Source organism: Syngnathus scovelli, chromosome 12, assembly GCF_024217435.2.
Source record: "Syngnathus scovelli strain Florida chromosome 12, RoL_Ssco_1.2, whole genome shotgun sequence".
NCBI lineage: Eukaryota > Metazoa > Chordata > Actinopteri > Syngnathiformes > Syngnathidae > Syngnathus > Syngnathus scovelli.
Genome location: NC_090858.1, coordinates 10,703,374 through 10,721,846, shown reverse-complemented (window position 1 = coordinate 10,721,846; position 18,473 = coordinate 10,703,374). Strand labels below are relative to the sequence as shown.

General features: G+C 40.9%; 2 protein-coding genes across 3 annotated transcripts in view; one reads left to right on the top strand and one right to left on the bottom strand.

The window, feature by feature from the left end:
* Positions 1-657: 657 nt before the first annotated feature.
* Positions 658-5,601, top strand: eif3s6ip (eukaryotic translation initiation factor 3, subunit 6 interacting protein). The gene is made up of 15 exons (XM_049736328.1): positions 658-808; positions 1,105-1,141; positions 1,251-1,509; positions 1,591-1,670; positions 2,231-2,292; positions 2,408-2,477; positions 2,567-2,640; positions 2,743-2,914; positions 3,044-3,198; positions 3,267-3,437; positions 3,576-3,709; positions 4,324-4,497; positions 4,605-4,794; positions 5,226-5,306; positions 5,403-5,601. The coding sequence occupies exons 1-15, from the start codon at positions 785-787 to the stop codon at positions 5,472-5,474; spliced, it is 1,755 nt and encodes a 584-aa protein (XP_049592285.1). The 5' UTR covers positions 658-784; the 3' UTR covers positions 5,475-5,601.
* Positions 5,602-5,695: 94 nt separating this feature from the next.
* LOC125978697 (cadherin-23) overlaps positions 5,696-18,473 on the bottom strand; it is a 30,110-nt gene continuing 17,332 nt past the window's right edge. Inside the window, exons 13-37 of one of the 2 annotated variants that reach the window (XM_049736272.1) lie at positions 18,107-18,232; positions 17,830-18,033; positions 17,294-17,752; positions 17,092-17,208; positions 16,786-17,010; positions 15,988-16,157; positions 15,739-15,876; positions 15,408-15,527; positions 15,038-15,215; positions 14,720-14,931; positions 13,483-13,677; positions 13,300-13,413; positions 12,461-12,590; positions 12,113-12,376; positions 11,871-12,032; positions 10,886-11,142; positions 10,692-10,789; positions 10,020-10,140; positions 9,864-9,943; positions 9,709-9,749; positions 9,567-9,627; positions 9,291-9,420; positions 8,833-8,952; positions 8,496-8,606; positions 5,696-7,253 (exon numbers count right to left, since the gene is read on the bottom strand). In XM_049736272.1, the coding sequence (XP_049592229.1) occupies positions 6,915-7,253; positions 8,496-8,606; positions 8,833-8,952; positions 9,291-9,420; positions 9,567-9,627; positions 9,709-9,749; positions 9,864-9,943; positions 10,020-10,140; positions 10,692-10,789; positions 10,886-11,142; positions 11,871-12,032; positions 12,113-12,376; positions 12,461-12,590; positions 13,300-13,413; positions 13,483-13,677; positions 14,720-14,931; positions 15,038-15,215; positions 15,408-15,527; positions 15,739-15,876; positions 15,988-16,157; positions 16,786-17,010; positions 17,092-17,208; positions 17,294-17,752; positions 17,830-18,033; positions 18,107-18,232 (4,172 nt within the window). In that variant the 3' untranslated portion in view covers positions 5,696-6,914. The remainder of the gene's footprint in view (positions 7,254-8,495; positions 8,607-8,832; positions 8,953-9,290; positions 9,421-9,566; positions 9,628-9,708; positions 9,750-9,863; positions 9,944-10,019; positions 10,141-10,691; positions 10,790-10,885; positions 11,143-11,870; positions 12,033-12,112; positions 12,377-12,460; positions 12,591-13,299; positions 13,414-13,482; positions 13,678-14,719; positions 14,932-15,037; positions 15,216-15,407; positions 15,528-15,738; positions 15,877-15,987; positions 16,158-16,785; positions 17,011-17,091; positions 17,209-17,293; positions 17,753-17,829; positions 18,034-18,106; positions 18,233-18,473) is intronic. The other variant, XM_049736273.1, reaches the window with a different exon arrangement.

Genomic DNA, 18,473 nt, shown 5'->3' with positions numbered 1-18,473 from the left:
TTGTGGTGGTAAGTGTAACACATGGATACAAACTCCATTAATCGCAAAATTCTAATGATGATAGTTGTCCTATAAGAGCTGATAATACTTCCAAACCTAACCGAGAGTGACGTGAGAGTCGACACTTATTTTTGGGAACAGGTCTAGCCGTGGTTTTTGTAGTTCACAAAAAGTAAATTGTTGCAATTGCGCCACCAAGTGGCAGACCTACTAGTTCTTTACCATTTTATAAGCACATATTTTGCATTGTAAAGAGAATAAAATTTAAGTGTGGTAAATGGTACAAGAAAAGCTTTTAATTTGGCCAACTACTGGTAGCGAATTGCTTTTGTTTCTTATGTAATAAGTAATAAAATTAGTTGGGTTAAAAAAAAAAGACTTTTGATAAGATTAAATCCCCATATGCAATAACATAATTAAAGGTATTAATTAGGGCATTTGTTGTTGGATTGATGGGAATGTTGACGAATATGGGTGTTATACTGTACTTACTTATACTACGTATATAATAACGAATGCCAAAATAATACCAATGATTGATATGACAGAGAAGAGAAAACGAACTTCATTGTTTTATTTTTTGCGATAGCGGTCCGGACTACATTTCCCATAAAGCAATAAATTATATTCTCGCGAGAGTTCAATTGTACGTCATAATTTTCTTTCCGCTTCCTGCCATCAGGCAACCAGCATCTGCGTGGTTTAGCAGGGATAGCTAGCTGACCATATTTAGCAAAATTACCACCAGTAAAGAAAACATATCCATTGGATTACTTCTGGAATCATGTCGTACCACGAGGAAGAGGAAGTTAGTATACTTATTTTTTTGTGTGTGAACTTTTTTTCTTGTCAACAGATGGTAGAAACTATACCCGGTTAACTGGAGCTAGCTGTCGTACGACGAGATCATTCACCGATCCCAATAATATGTTTTGACCACAATCAACAGCTATCTGATAATTGTGTACTTTTACTGATTTCGTAACACCTGTATTAGCAGGATATCTTTATTTAAATTGATACATATTCAACGTTTATCGTAGCTGGCGTATGCATTTGCTGACATTGTTGATTGTTGCTAATGTTTTTTCTCCATTCTTTTAGTACGAAGCAATTGCGACTGAGCCGGACCTTCACACTGGTTTGTGAACATTGTTCTCATTCATTTCACCGGCATAAAGACATTTTATGTGCATGTTCCTCCAGCCTTGCGCTAGAGTCTTAGACGAGCAATTTGTTTCTCTTCGCAGGTGACCCGAAAGCCGACATGGCCTATGAGCGGCGGTATGAGCGTCAGTATGATCAGCAATATGATCAGCAGTATGATCAGCAGTATGAGCAGCAGACCTACCACGTTATCCCAGAGGTCATCAAGAATTTCCTGCAATACTTCCATAAAACGATCTCTGATTTAATTGACCAGAAGGTCTACGAGCTGCAATCCAACCGGGTGTCCAGCGAGAGTATTGAACAGAAGATCTATGAGATCCAAGATGTCTATGAAAACAGGTAACAGTGCTCCTCCAAACTTCATCTCCCGTTGACCCTTTCCAAGTGTCTTACCTGTTTTGTGATGCATTTGTTTTCAAGTTGGAACAAGCTGACTGATCGCTTTTTCAAGACATCTCCTTGGCCAGAGGTCAAGTCTATTTCATCACTTGTTGGCAACGGTGAGTGGGTTGTTCAAGGTCTTTATGAAGATAATACCAAAGAAGTGCCTTGGACGGCGGGAAATTACCAGTCATTTTCTTTGGCACTCCTGCTTCATCTCATGTTACAAAAACATGCAATTTATTGTCTATATGTGTCCTGTCATTGACTGTTGACCAGCCCATTGTGAACGCCACTCATTACAAAAAAATCAGATGGGGTCGGGTTCAGGTGACTTGCCACTCATTATGAGGAGGACAACCACCATTGAAAATGACTGGATGGATAATTCTTATGAATTGCTTAGCAACAAATGTTCTGTCTAAAGTTATTTTAGTTGACAATATATACTAACGATTGTGTAATTAAAACCCTGCCATTATATATTGAACTAAAATCAAGTAATGTAATATCACCTTTTCTCCCGGATTAAGTTAGAGTATTTGGTCAAATGCAGGGCAGACATCTATTTTATTTGTTTACATTGGATGGAGTGATGTCCATGCTTTCTGATTCTCCAGCAATCTAGAATTCAGCATTATGCCGCTCATTTTAACCTGTAATCTTTTGCCTCTGACAGATGCCGTCTTCCTCATTCTCTATAAAGAGCTCTACTACAGACACATCTACGCTAAAGTCAGCGTAAGTCACCACCACTTTGGAATCATACATTTCTTTCATGGGAACGTTAACTCACAGGGGAAACATTTCAGAGTTGCACTTTGTAAATTTAACTCATCCTTATAATGCTGTTTAGGGGGGACCCACCTTACACCAGCGGTTTGAGTCCTACTACAATTACTGCAACCTCTTCAACTACATTCTGAGTAAGTTTCAAGAATGTTTGTCTTCCTTCAGACATTGCTGGAATGCCAATAATTTGTAACTTTTTTGTTTTTTGTTTTATTATAAACAGATGCTGATGGTCCTGCTCCCTTGGAGCTACCAAACCAATGGCTGTGGGACATAATTGATGAATTTATCTATCAGGTATATTGTTCATGAGAGGTGCCAAGAAATAATATGCTGCATGATGAAGACTTAACATATTTGCAGGTAACACAATAACTTTTGACTCCTCTTCCTTTTCAGTTTCAGTCGTTCAGTCAGTACCGCTGTAAGATAGACAAGAAGCCGGAGGCCGAGATTGTGTCCCTGCAAAACAACCCAAAGATCTGGAATGTTCACAGTGTTCTAAATGTGCTCCACTCCCTTGTTGATAAAAGTAACATAAATCGCCAGCTTGAAGTCTACACTAGCGGAGGTATGAAAATCATCTTAAAATTGTGAGTGGACAACATTTACATTAACCATTCACAAGATCAACAGGAGCTACTGGTGTTTTAATATTCTGCTGGTCAAAGTGAAAATAGATTTCTCCTTTATGTTGCAGGGGACCCTGAGAGTGTGGCGGGGGAATATGGGCGCCACTCCCTTTACAAGATGTTGGGTTACTTCAGCTTGGTGGGGCTGCTGAGACTGCACTCTCTGCTTGGAGACTACTACCAGGCCATTAAAGTGTTGGAGAACATTGAGCTCAACAAAAAGGTAAAAACCTAGCAAGCCCCCGTGAAGCATTTTTATCTCAATCTGTAACTCTTTTTATTTCCCTGCAGAGCATGTACTCCCGTGTGCCTGAGTGTCAGATCACCACCTATTACTATGTAGGCTTCGCCTATCTAATGATGAGGCGTTACCAGGACGCTATTCGAGTGTTTGCAAACATCCTGCTCTACATCCAGAGGACGAGAAACATGTTCCAGAGGTCAACATATAAATATGAGATGGTAAATCCTGCTTAAGGCTTAATACAGGCGTGATATAGTGTCTAGATCAGTTCAGTGCTTAAGAAGTGCAGTTCGAATGTTGACATAATATTTTTTTCACAAAACAAAATAACGCAACAGATGTGCTTGTGCTTGCAGATCAACAAACAAAACGAGCAGATGCACGGTCTGCTGGCCATCGCGCTCACCATGTACCCGATGCGCATCGATGAGAGCATCCACACCCAGCTGAGGGACAAGTACGGAGACAAGATGCTGCGCATGCAGAAAGGGTATTTGTTTTTTATTGGTTATGACAAAGGAGTCACAAATCAAAGCCATTGTGTGTCATGTGGCTCACAAAAGGTCGCTGCATTTTACAAAACAATATTTGGGTCCCGTTGTAGAGCATATTAGGTCTGGGATGAGTCTTACAGCTTTGCGCTCCTGCCACATGGCTTATTTGTAAACAAATAGTGCACCATAAAAAAAAGAACTAAACCGTACAAACAAAACTTCCAACAACCAAAGGGAATATATTTGTATGTGTTCATAGATGCCACAAGATGGCACCACAGCATATTTATTTTTTAATAGGCAGGGTTTTTCAATTTGTGTCATCTATTTTAGGGCATTTTAGAAAGAACACAAGATAGTGAATACATGATTTTATTTTAAACAAATAACAAAACAGGATGAAACAAAATCCTTGATTTGGTGAGTTTGCGAATAGCCAATTGCTATAGCACATTTGTGGTTTCATCACAACTGATGCTATTGAGAGCAACCATATACTATAAAAAATAAGATGTTGAACATTTCTGGATTATGATCTGGATGGTATTAGTGAAGTTTACAATGCAGTGACAATGTTGTTAATCAAAGAATTTTGATTTTTATACTTCAGCGACTTGCAGGTGTTTGAGGAACTGTTCAGCTTCGCCCGCCCCAAGTTCTTGTCTCCAGTGGTGCCCAACTATGACAATGTCCCCGACAACTACCATAAGGAACCCTACGAGCAACAGCTCAAGGTCTTCATTGAGGAAGTGAAGCAGCAAGCTCAGCTCTCCACCATTCGCAGGTGCCACTGAATCACTGACTTTGCAGTGGACGCCGAACGTACACTTCAGCAGTTACCTTGCTTCGATGTCGTAAACTTAATTTCTGACTGGCTTTGTTTCATTCCAGTTTCTTAAAGCTGTACACCACAATGCCAGTGGCCAAGCTGGCAGGATTCCTTGACATGACTGAGCAGGACTTCCGGATTCAGCTGCTTGTCTTCAAGCACAAGATGAAGAACTTGGTGTGGACCAGCGGCATCTCAGCTCTGGATGGAGAATTCCAGTCAGCTTCCGAGGTCGACTTTTACATTGATAAGGTACAGTCCTAAAAGATGGAATGCTCTTAATATAAAAACGAAATGAGGTCAGTTACGAAGAGGAGGATGTGATTGTGAATTGCTTTTGAGTAATGATTTGTATTTTTCATGTTTTGTTTTTATCATCCTTGTATTAGCACATTCCAAGCATTGTTGTCCTCTTGTATAAACAGTGCTTAGCAAATTTGATAGAACACCGTTTAATGTTTTTATGCCACAACTGCTTTCAATGGACAGCAATCAGAATACCCAAAAGCTATCATGTTGCTTCAGTAGCATTTCTGTTCCTAATTTTAAAATGTTGACCTTACTCACAATGAAACTGCATTGTTCTCTGAAAAAAAAGAGTAGTGGTGGTGTAATACATTTCATAAGCACTGAAGATAAAAATGAGTTTGTGAGTCAAGTTGCTTCTCCTTTCATCTCCCCAGGACATGATCCACATAGCAGACACGAAAGTGGCTCGCCGATATGGAGACTTTTTCATCCGACAGATTCACAAGTTTGAGGAGGTGAATTTGAGCTATCCTAGTTTTGCCATTTGCTTTGTAACTGTCTTCATGAATTTCTGTCTTAAATAACTGAAAATCTGCTTTCTGTCCCCACAGTTAAATCGAACACTGAAGAAGACGCCGGCAAGTAGCACCACAACCACATCTGGGAGCGCCACAAGTCGATGAATAAGAACCTGAACAAAGAAAAGCATTGATTCCTTTACCTGTCGCTTTCAGGTCTTGAAATTTGTTCATGATTTTTTTATGTAATTTGGAAACAATAAATCCACCGATTCATGGGCTTACAACCTCATTTTGGGTTTATTGCCTTTGACCACTAGATGCCAGCATTTTCTAGCCTGTGCTGCAGCTGTCCAATTTTCCATCACTTATGTAACATAAGAATGTGACAGATGGTTGCATATTTTATTTATTATCACAGATCTCAGGGCTCGTGACAGTAACGACAAAGAAATAAAAACATACAAAAATGCACATATAAAAATTAACTGAAAACACACCACTCGAAAACAGCGTCATAGAAAAGAAAAGAAAAACACTATTGCACAGTTCACACGAATGCCCACAGACATCCAAATAAACCTACCTGTAAACAGGTATTTCTCTTTAAAAATATTATAATTCATATACTTATCTTGAAATAAAAAAATAAAGTAAACATGGCTCCATTTGAGCATGACTCTAACCCCTCATGTGGCAGTGTAAGTCTTGGGCAATTTGCCGTCTTCATATATCAATAAAATACAACATATATATATATATATAATATATTACACAAGGAGCACTAACTGTTAAAACCACCTCAATTGACTGAAAATTCTCAATTTTTGCTCCAACATCAACCTTGAGCAATTGAGGTGGTTTTAACAGTTAGTGCTCCTTGTGTAAATCACAAGCTCAGAACACGCTTAAGTCAGGGAGGTGGACCAGCATGTTCCAGCTTGGCCTGGAGTTCTGGGTGCTATTTATTTTTGATCCAACAATTTCCACTGTGCTGATGGAAAGTTTAATTCTTCAAGCATCAAGAGGTTTTTTGAGGCATTCCGGTCACACTGCATCATTACTTTTCCATAATAAGTAAAATTAAGATCCTCATTTTCCATCTTCACTGACACACTGGTTTTACACTTGCAAATGAACTCAAAGTATGAAAAGGAGTTGGAATATTCAGTCTCCCATTGAAGGCCATTCGCTGGTCTGAGTGTGTGGAGCTGTGTGTGGAGTGTGCATTTGTGCCAGTGGATGCAGGCCTTTAGCAAAAAACAAGTGAGGATGCAGAACCCTCCACTTTTGTCTCTTCCATAGTAAAGCTCCTTCGTTCTTTGGATGAAACTTGATGACACCTAAAATTTTGGTCCTTGCTGCGCCCTACTGCTCATTTTCCTTTTTTGATTTTCAGAAAAAAAAACTTCTCTAAGCAAGTTCGCCATCCACTTAAAGTTGTGAGTTTGGCCCAAGTGGGCTGTGGACTAGCACACTCGTACTCTGGTCCTTCTCGGATCTTTCCCGTACCTTCCCAACAGAGTCAGGGTGGTGGTGTGGAGACACAAGCACACGCACACACGTGAGTCATGGTTGGGCTCAGACCAGCGAGGCCTCGGCTAGTCATAACTCAGTGATTTCCAAGGGGCTCTCCGGTACCTCGCCGTCCTTGTGACGGTGCATTGGAGTCGACTTGGCCGACTCGGTGCGGGCGTTGCGCTCGGAGTAAATCCCCCCATCAGCGTTTAGAGCCTCGAGAGAACGTGCCAGTGCCCGCTGGTCATCTTCTGGCAGACTGCTGAGGTCGGAGGTGAGTAGGGTGCCTGTGCTGCCGTGCACCACGTGCACGCCCTCTGGCCCTTTCAGCTCCATGGGAAGCTTGTGTTTGAAACGCAGAGTGCCGCGACCTCCACCCATGCTCCTACGCTCTTCCTCGTCATCATCCAAATCACTCTGGATCAGCTGAGGTCAAACAGATGCAGAAAAGTGACAGGAACAATAATTAAGGCTGATGCCTACAAACAAATCCATACAAGTGAAGAGATACAGAGGAACTGAAATTTAGGAAAGAACCAGTTGTCATGAATAAACATGAAAGGAGATCATGAAAAAAAAAAAGGTATTCAATCACGAACTCAGGTGTTGCTCTTAATTCCCCTCAATATTTCACTTCTGACCGAGACCATAATGCACTACCGCCTGTATCCTATGTTGAAAAGTTGGAATAACCTGGATGAATGTGACAATTCACAGCTAAACTTCCTATTACCAATTCACATACCGTATTTTCCGCACTATAAGGCGCACCGGATTATAAGGCGCACCTTCAATGAATGGCCCATTTTAAAACTTTGTTTATATATAAGGCGCACCGGATTATAAGGCGCGTAGAATAAATAACTCAACGTTGCTCAAACGTTAATGCAATCACAATATAGTAACACTCGAAATAGTGAAAACAATAACAATATATCAATAACTCAACGTTGCTCAAACGTTAATATTCACAACACACAAAATAAACACGTAAAGCTTACTTTAATAAATTAGTCCTCATCCACAAATCCATATTGGTCCATATATAAGGCGCACCGGATTATAAGGCGCACTGTCGGCTTTTGAGAAAATTAGGTGCGCCTTATAGTGCAGAAAATACAGTAGTTATTGTTTGTGTATTCCAATGATGTAAGTACAGCTAGAATCTAGCTTAGTGGGGACGACTGCAGCGGCTATGGATGGACAACTTCAAATTGGCCATTTTATAGTATTCGTAAACAACAGATGCTTGTATACTTTAATGTGGCAAAAAAAGGGACTGACGAGACCGCTGACCTGAAGTGAACCAAATGAGGTTGTGCTACCATGTATACTCCAAAAATCAAAATCAATCCTGTGGAACCTGTGGATGAGGTGTGTAAATGTCAAATATCTGCACAGTGAAGACCACAAGACTCTCTGAAATAAATAAATAAATATTATTCAAAGCATTTAGTCTTTAGTTTATTCTCAATTGCTCTGTCTTGGTCACATTGGAAGTGTCATCGGAGAACACTAAGGTGAACTGTCCCGTAGCGATGTAATAGAGAGAGCAACACTTTTCTCCCAAGTCACCAAGATGTAAGAAAAAGCCACATCAGATGGAAAGTCAAAGGAGGCGGCGTTGTCATAAGGCAGCAGCAGCACACAGCAGTCAACCGAGCCCACCTCAGTGACTGATGAATTTTCTCCCTGGCTGGTGGAAACAGTGACGAGTCTGGCTGCAAAAAGTTTTTTCAGTCTCAGGTAGTCGTCCAGGACCACTGTGAGCAAGGAACCCTGACGGGATGGCAGTCAGGATCAAACTTACAGCACATGTATGGCCAGAGATGTTGAAAAGGAATTATTCAGGGCTGTGATGAATCAGCTGCCCAGATATTTTGCTTGCTTTCCTGTTTTCATTTCAGAACTTGCTGGAGGAGATTTTAGTTTCCACTTAAAAGGCAAATGATTTGACTCTGCATGGAAACGCATTTCAGTGTGTGTCAAACATTTCATGTCTCACCTTGATGGGCCCTTCCCTCATGATCTGGCCAAGTTTAGCAATATTGTCGTACTCCTGAATCGCTGCTCTCAAATAACGATCATCATCAGGCTTCGCTTGAGGCTCACGGCCGAATGTCCCCTGTGATAATACCAAAAATATATCAACTGCCAACTTAGAGGATGTCATCGCTTAGAACCAAAACCACAGCGTGTCCACAAATTCTACAATACATACAAAAAATGACTAAATTGATGTGATTCGTACTCAGTAGTTATCAAAATTATTTATATCTAGAAAAAGCATGTTTGTCATGATTTAATAAAACCAAATCATCCACTGCCCCAACAACAACAACAACACAATTTAACAGATTTTTCCAAATGTGTCTATTCATTTGATTATGTAATAAGTAAGCGACATTCTAAAGAGACTTTCCGAACACAATACATGATAAATGAAATCTTGCTGGTGCTAACATGAGTGCGCGCAGGGCTGTTCCACAGGTCCGTTATCTCGCTGAGGTTCTCAGGCAGGTCATCCTCATGGTCTGCTTGAGCGGCCAGCTCCAGATTGTGACAGAATGGATCCAGCCACACTGGATTAGCTCTGCAGAGAGATTTTATATGTAAAATGTAAATATTATAATTTTACCACTAAGAGTATTTTTAATCTTTATGCAGGAATTGGCCTTCTGAAATGTAGACGTACTGTTAAAGTGAATTACTGAAATCAATTGAAAATGAAAATCTCACCCCTCAAAGGAGTACTTGTTGGTGTTGGGCATGTCCAGAATATCCATTAAGCCTTGGTTCCCTGGATGATGGAGGAAATATTACGTCTACAGGAACTTGCTACTTTCGAACTGCATGCAGCTAGACAGGGACGATCACAAACCTGATGATCCCGCAACGATAGCTTTGAGCTTCCTCTGATGCCTGCAACAGTAACACAAATGTCATTATTCTGACAATCTGTAGCCACATGTTTTAAAACATGAACAAGCAGACACATAAATTCCATGAATGAGTGACATGGTGAAACACTCTTACACTCTGCGATAATGCCAGTTCATTGAGACAAACAATATTCCTGCCAGGCACAGCAGCACAGCCAGAATAATGATGACCAGCTGTGACAGATAGACAAAATAGAAATTTAACACCACAGAAGCGTAGAAGAGTTTTCTTTTTACTGGTCGAGCTGACCTGCAGGGTGGTGATGTCGTCAGGCAGTTTGTCAGTGACGGCGGGCTGAACATCCACCACGTTGTACTTTCTAAACAAATTTCTCAACTGTTCCTTGTTTTCATCAATCATCTGGATGACTCTGCAGATGAGAGTGAGCGCAAGGGAGCCATATAGGTAATAGAACATAACATTTTTATTATCATTGTATGGTGCAGATGAATTGAGAGGCAACTCTAAGTTTGTGTTTTGAAAATAAATAAATAAATACATACCGTATTTTCTGGACTATAAAATGCACCGGATTACAAGGCGCACCTTCAATGAATGGCCCATTTTAAAACTTTGTCCTTATATAAGGCACACCGGACTATAAATCGCACCATTAATGCATCATGTCAGATTTTTAATCCAAATCAAATCATTCTCCATTTTACCTTTTTTATTTCAACTTCAGATGCAACAAATTTCTTTATGATCACAAAATAATGATCCATAGTCTTTTTGATTCATGATTCATAGTCTTCAGCGGGCCACTTATGATTGATTTCATGACACAATGCTTCGGGCCAGTTTAAATTTAGAAATTTGGTCCATATATAAAGTGCACCGGACTATAAGGCGCACTGTCGGCTTTTGAGAAAATTTTAGGTTTTTAGGTGCGCCTTGGAATTTTTGGAATTCATACGATACCTTTCAACATCTTGAATGGTGTTGCTTTGATTGTTGACCATGTGTACCAGCATGTCCGTCTGAGCATAATTCACCCGGCCCTTTTTGTCAACGTGAAACTGGGCCAAAGCAAACAAAGGTCATAAGACTCTCAGATAACAGATTACACACAAATAAACAATATTTGACTTAACTGAGTCAAAATAAAAGCTCACCTGTATGTCATCCAGGTTTACGACAGCACCAGTGATGTTGGAGAGCAAGTTAATGAATTCATCTTGATTTTCACGGACCAAATCAGGGATCTCATTGAAGACTATCTTGACCCTCTGGTCATCCCGCAGGATGTAGATATTGACATTAGTGGTGGTGCTATGTCCTGCCAGGTCGCATGCCAAAATTTCTAGCTGAAAATATCCAGGACTGTAAGCAGTGAAGAGGTCATAGGTGCGGATGATACCATCAGTCAAACCTGTGGACGTCACAAAGCATCTTAATTCAGTCTCATATTATATTTTTACTTAGTATATTGTAAATCTTTCAGTAGCAGAATCAAAGCACAAATTCTAACTTAACTATAACTACATCTTTAATATAATACAGTACTGTCAATCAAAATTTAATGTATTGGAGATACTGTAACCTTTTTTAAATAGCTCATTAGATTAGGTTGTACTTGTGTATATGACGCTGTGGTCAATGAGTGCATGTTCACTAGAGCTGTCAAAATCGATCGATTAATCGACAAATAATTATCAAAATAACCATTTCAATAATCGAGTAAATGTCATTTTTAAACTTCTCTGAAAAAAATCTTCTGAGTTCAACCTCCCATCAGTAATGACCATGCCTTATTGTGATTGTGTTTTATTAAAATAAAACCTTTGTAAACATCCTTGACTTTGGCAAACAATGGGACTGAAGTAGTTTCAAGAAGTTTTGTGAGTACATCAGTCCCTCTCAAGTGTTGTTTATTTGTTTTTCACAATTTTATAGTTCTAAATTAACACCTATAATTGGTTAATAAACAGGAATTAGGAATACATGTTTCATAATACACAAAATACGGCAAGAAAAAAAAGTTCCTCCTATTAATCAATGGAATAATCAATAGAATAATTAATTCTAAGTCATGTTACATCAGCGTGTATAAAGATATGTCAAAGATGAATAATTTTACTCATGTGGGTCAAAGCTTACCAATAATGAAAATGCTCCCAACGTCCTCGCTGCCGTTGCTCTGAGATGGAAAGTAACGAATGGTAACAATGTGATACTGCACCAAGCTGTTGTTGCCGATGTCATTATCAATTGCCACCAGTTTAATGAGCTCTGAGCCCACTTTGGCATTAGCAGCCACTCCTGCCACCAAGAATAGAAAGATTTTGGACATGTTGACCGCAGACCATCAGATGCATCCAAAAAGAACGGATGAAAATTACCCGCAGTGTACTCTGCCTTGGCAAACCGCGGTTTTTGGTCATTGATGTCTTCTAATTCAATCCGCACCTCCAGCAAGCTGGGGTCTCGGGCAGGGTCCAAAGCTTTGGCCTGTGAAGCCCTTTGACCCCTGGAAGGACTCCAACTCTTGTTACTGGAGGCCTTGATGATGATGGAATAGACTGGGATCTCCTCACGATCCAGTTCCCTGTACAACTTTAGCTCTCCGTCTAGACTCAAGCCAAAGTTTCCATCGCTGTTTCCCCCTTCAGGAGGACATGGAAAGAATTGCAGTGTGATTTGTGTGTCATTTTGCATTCGACAGAAGAGAAAGAGAGGAGCTGGATCACCTGCAATAAAGTAGTAAACAATGGCATTGGGGCCTTCATCGGCGTCTACAGCCCTGGTCACATTCCCCACCACAGTCCCAGGAGGGGAGTGTTCCGGTACGGAAAGCTTCTGGTAAGGCAAGCTGCCACGCTGAGGTGCATGGCACAAAAATACAGAGCAACTCTCAACTGTGCACATGACCTCATTCAGACGAGTGCCATTCATTCCTTTAAGGCAGAGGTGTCAAACTCATTTTTGTCACAAGCCACATCGTAGTCATAGTTTCACTCGAAGGGCCAATATGATTGTCAACGTTTACTATATACAGCACAGGTGTCAAACTCAAGGCCCGGGGGCCAGATACGGCCCGCCACATCATTTTGTGTGGCCCGTGAAGACGAATTGTGCATCAAATTCGTGTCGTTACTAGATTTGCAAATTGTCTTCACTTTAAAAATAAATAAATATTTTTTTAAATATTTGACCAGTTTTTACTCGTCTGATTTGAAAACGAGTTATTTGTCAGTTTGTTTTGTAGCTTATACTATATATATTATGAGGTGCTCATACATTTATTTGGGTTGACAGTCATAATGGGCCTCCAAAAGAAGCTATGACTACAATGCGGCCTGCGAAAAAAATGAGTTTGACACCCCTAATATACAGCATAGGCTACAAAACAAACTGATGAATAAGTAGTTTTGAAATCAGAGACTTTAAGTAAAGACACAAAGTCGATGCAACATTTCGCGGGCCTCATAAAATGATATGACGGGCCGTATCTGGCCCCCGGGCCTCGGGTTTGACACCTATGCTTTAAGACGCACCAACATTGCAGTAACTCTAGCCTCATACTCACTGGTGGTTTGAGAAAGACTGGCTCATTGTCGTCAATATCCAACAGCGCCACCTGCAGAGGTTGTGTGGTTTCATAAGGCACTGGCTGGCCCATGTCACGGGCCACAATGATAAGCTGTTCGAAAAAGCATGGGAACGCAGTTAGAAACCTTAACCTGAAGTTCAGTAGGAAATTTTCACTCACACTGTGTAAGGACTGTTTCTCTCTGTCCAATTTGACTGTCGTTGTAATGACTCCGGATGTAGCATCAATATGGAAGTTTTCCCAGTCTCTGTTGCCTCCTCCAGTCTGCAGGAAGCCATAGCGCACTTCTCCGTTGACACCCTCGTCCGAGTCTGTTGCATAGACTTCATACACCGGCAGGCCTGGAGGCTGCTCCTACATCGACGCAAAAAAAAACCCAATCTTGAATGTAGAAAGAGCAAACCTTGAATATACGTCAGACATTGTATGAATATTCAATGGCTTACTATTTAAGTGATAATACAATTATGTCCTAATATCCATGTATAATTTGAGCTGTAACCATTCACCACTGGAAACAAGCTGTAATTGCTCACAAACATTACGGCTGCTATGTAGTGTGTGTAGAAGTGTGATTAAAGAGCGACACATTTTTATATCCATAAACGCTGTTTGGAGCATTTGTAATCATTTGCACCAAATGTTTAATTTGATATTGTCTGTAATTGGTGTAAGCAAAATCACTGTCTCTGTAATTGACTGCATTATTAGCATTATTTTTTTGTCACACTATTCATTGGTGTTATCTATTATGCAATAGCAATGCATTCAGAAAGATTGAATGCTATTAGGGTGTTTCAGTTCCCTTCTATTAACACACTTTTGAATTCCCCTCACAGCTGGAACAACCGGGCAACAAAACAAGAAGTAAAAATTGTAATGACAATTCTGCTATGAAAACACCTGCTGGCAGCGTTTGTGTATCAAAGTAGAACAATACAACTGACCAAGTGCTACAGTAAAAATAGCTTTAGATATAAAATAAGAAAAATAGCTATTAGAGCACAGGTGTCAAACTTAAGGCCCGGAGGCCAGATACGGCCCGCCACATCATTTTATGTGGCCTGCAAAGACAAATTGTGCCTCAAATTCATGTGTCATTACTAGAATTGCAAATTGTCTTCACTTTTAATAAGATCTTTATAATATTTTTGACCAGTTTTTACTCGTCTGATTTGAAAACGAGTTATTTGTCAGTTTTTTTTGTAGCTTTTACTGTACATAATATGAGGTGCTCATACATTTATTTGGGTTGACAGTCATAATGGCCCTCCGAAAGAAGCTATGACTACAATGCTCCCGCGAAAAAAATGAGTTTGACACCCCTGTATTAGAGGCTCAATGCAAGCAAAAAAAGGAACATGAACACTGTCATGCAGAATTATCATGAAGCTACCTCTGAGATATGGATGGTGGTTCCGTTGGTCGGTCTGACAAACACAGGCCGGTTGTCATTGACATCTATGACTGTGATGATGAGGTCAGCGGTTGTCCACAAGGGGGGACGCCCCTGGTCTGTGGCCACCACAGTCAGGTTGAAACTCTCAGACGACTGAAGCAGACGGCGAGAACGCACAAGTCCTGTGTTGGGATCCAGAGAGAAGGCATCTGGAAAGGAAGAAGCAGTTTGCTTAGGAATGGTTCATTATTTTCTTTTCAAACAGCCTTTTAAATTTCGTTTCTTGGTCAAGTCAAATATATATCAAATTCAAACCTGAATGGGGTCCCAATAGGCTGTAGAGGACTGCCCCATTCTCGCCTTCATCCAGGTCAGAAGCCTTCACTGTGATCACTGATGTTCCACTGGGCTCGTTCTCAAACACGCTGGTGGTGAATACTCTCTCAGAGAAACGTGGACGATAATCGTTGACGTCGAGAATTGTCACGAGGACCTAATGATCACCAATAAGCAGACCGATTCATTCCCTCACAGAAAATACTTCATTACAGTTCTGAATTGAAACCATACACCTGCCAACGAATGTGATATTTTGAGTTTGTGGCATCATATAAAAGAAATAAAACTCCAACAGTTTAAGGCAATGGCATTTGGCTTCATCGTTTTACTGTTTATTAGTATATACCTGGACAGAGTTCTCTCGCCTGTTATTTGAGCTCCCACCAGGGTTGTCTCGGGCAACAGCAGTTAGAGTGTAGTGGTCCTTTGTTTCTCTATCCAAGGGAGAGAGAATGTATATTTCTCCCTAAAACAGATGTGGAAGGATGACTGGGGAAGAAACTGGGAATCTGTTTCATACTTTTTGTGGATGTGGAACACAAAATTCACATACAGAATTGTCTTCATTGAATTCATTCCAAATGGATTGCACATTATATAAAATATAAACTAGAGAACTCAACTCAGACTCTCGTAAGTGTCAGGAACATATCTAAGTAAGTAAGTAGTAAACTCACAGTTTTTGGTTTGATGCCAAACTTGCCCTCTCCGTCTACTAAGCTGTACTCAACAACAGCAAAGAGACCTGAATCGGCATCTGTTGCACTGACACGAACTATGGTTGTGCCAAGGTTCACGTTTTCAAAAACAGGCTCCTATTAACAAAGATAAATAAACTTCAGAAATGAATCCTCATCAGCATTACATAATACTTTCATATATTTTGTTTTATTTCACAACCGTACAAGCCATGATCATTTCAGTACCTGATATGACGGTTGTAGAAAAACCGGGTTGTTGTCATTGACATCTACTATACGTAGAAAAACAGGCAGTTCGGCAATCCGAGGAGGACTTCCATGGTCCCTTGCGCGAATCGTAAAGTTCAGCCATTGCACTTGTTCAAAATCCACTGTCTGGTTGGCCACAATCTTACCTGAAACATTTACAAGAAACTGGCTGTCACCATCAAAAACTGGGCTAAAATTATGCCATACTTCCAATATTCTAATTCAGGGATGGGCAACTGTGGGCCGCCCACACTCAGAGTGGCCCTGAATGAATTTTTGAAACTGAAAATGATTAATGCAGTTGAACAGTTTTAGGACGTAAAAGCAGTGTTCACCACTAGATGGCAGACATCCGCTCAAGAGTCCCACTAACCACAAGATCGTGCATCTGCATTCTAGAGGAAGATTCAGTATTGATTCAATAAAAAAGACATTCTGTTCTCATTTAAAGCGGCATTTGTGTCGTAAAGCCTGTTAGGAAGTGAGTTTGGCCTTCTCCAACGTTTAAGTTGCCCATCACTGGTCTAACTGAACAGTACTAACTGAGAGAAACAGCGAGTGTGCTTTCATAGACAACATATTGACTGACAAGAATTAAAATCACCGATCAATGAACGTGTCCTCAAATACATTGCACCATATGCTGAATACAATATTAGTCTAAAGAACATTACTGTATCGTAAAATAGTTTTATTTTTTATCATAAGAGTGGGCTGTGATGTTCACCATATATCAGAATGTAAATGCTCATTTGAGTGTGGTGCTTGTTATACCGGTGGAGGGGTCTTCCAGTCTGACATAACCTCCTCGTGGTAAGTGGAGCAGCTGATAGATGACCTGGCCATTGGGGCCTTTGTCCGGGTCCACAGCTGAAACAGAGAGAAGTGTTGTGCCTGGCTGCGCTCCCTCCAAAATCTTCTCGGTGAAATTTGTCACTCCAAAGGGCCGGAAACGAGGAGCGTTGTCATTCACATCCAAAATGTTGATGGTTAGTCTTGCTAAGATGGATGAGAATGAATAAGAAATGAATTACTCCAAGGATATATTTATCTTGGCCTATAAGTGAAAATGGGCCTTACCGTTTGGGACACTGCCAGACTTGTCAATAACCTCACTGGCATTGTCATGGACAGACACGATAATCTCAAAAGTAGCTACCTGTTCTCTGTTGAGTGGGTTGCGTACAAACACTGCACCTAAAATTTCAGCAAAACACATTTCATTTGTTACAAAAATTATATGCACGTGTTCAACATAATGATATGAAACAGACTGACTGACCAGTGTGCAAATCAATCCCAAAGGACTCCTGCAGGCCATCTACAGGATTGTTCCCATCATCTTTTGCTTCCACTGATATGATATAATACTCCAGTCGTGGATGCAGGTCCGGGTCCTCAGCTGTTAACGTGGCGACCACCACCCCGGGCGGCGTGGACTCGTTGACGTTAATCATTGTCAGAGGCTCTATAAAACGCGGTCGCGAATCATTGACATCATCAAGGATGACAGTTAGCGTGGCTGTGCCGGACATGGGTGGTGTGCCGCGGTCGGTTGCCATGACAACCAGGCGATAAGACCCACGCTCTTCCCTATCCAGGGTGCTGTTGCCGACTAGAACGGCACCGGAGATCGCGTCAACCACAAAGCGATCCTGAGCGCCGCTTACTAAGCGGTACGTGAGCCAGCCGTTTGAACCGGAGTCAGCATCCATGGCGGAAAGTTGGGTCACCACGACACCTGGAGGAGACATTCAAGTGAAACAATAATATTCCTTCCCGTCACATTCATTGGGATGCTCCACAAAGCACACGCACCGGTGGGACTATTCTCGGGGAGTCGCACACTGAAACTAGAAGGGTTGAAAACGGGAGGGTTGTCATTCTGATCCAGGATTGTCACTGTGAAAGGAACACTGCTGTTTAATCCCCCGATGTCCTCCCCAACTAGGATCAACTCGATCCGAGGCTCCTGAAACGCCTCACGATCCAACTTGGCTCCCCGTTGCACACGAATAACTCCTACAAAGAGAGACCAAGACCGACCATTAAAAAATTGTCCAGGCATCATCTGTAATGCGTTGCTCAAATTTACCAGTGTCAGCATCCACAGTGAAAAGGTCCACCCTTGCTCCAAACAGACGATACTTGACGACGGCATTGCGTCCAATATCTTTATCTACGGCCAGAACGGGCCCATTCAACACTGTTACATTACTGCCTGAAGGATGGACAGAAAGCAAGGTTGGAAGTTTGAAATTTGCCATTTAAAATGTGTACATTTTTGTTTGAAAAGGGTCTAGAAGAGAGTTTCACATTCACACAGTTAGTATGATAATGCTTATATTCATAATTAAACTTGCTCAGATTAAGTAATGTGGTGTACTTGGTTGTAGGAAAATATATTCTGTAATTCTTAAAGCAGGGGTGTCAAACTCATTTTTATCGAAGGCTGTATCATA

Coding starts and splice junctions, on each gene's coding strand:
- eif3s6ip (XM_049736328.1), top strand. CDS start 785: ATGTCGTACCACGAGGAAGAGGAA. Junction 3,710..4,323: donor ATGCTGCGCATGCAGAAAGG/GTATTTGTTTTT, acceptor TTTATACTTCAG/CGACTTGCAGGTGTTTGAGG. Junction 4,498..4,604: donor CAGCTCTCCACCATTCGCAG/GTGCCACTGAAT, acceptor GTTTCATTCCAG/TTTCTTAAAGCTGTACACCA.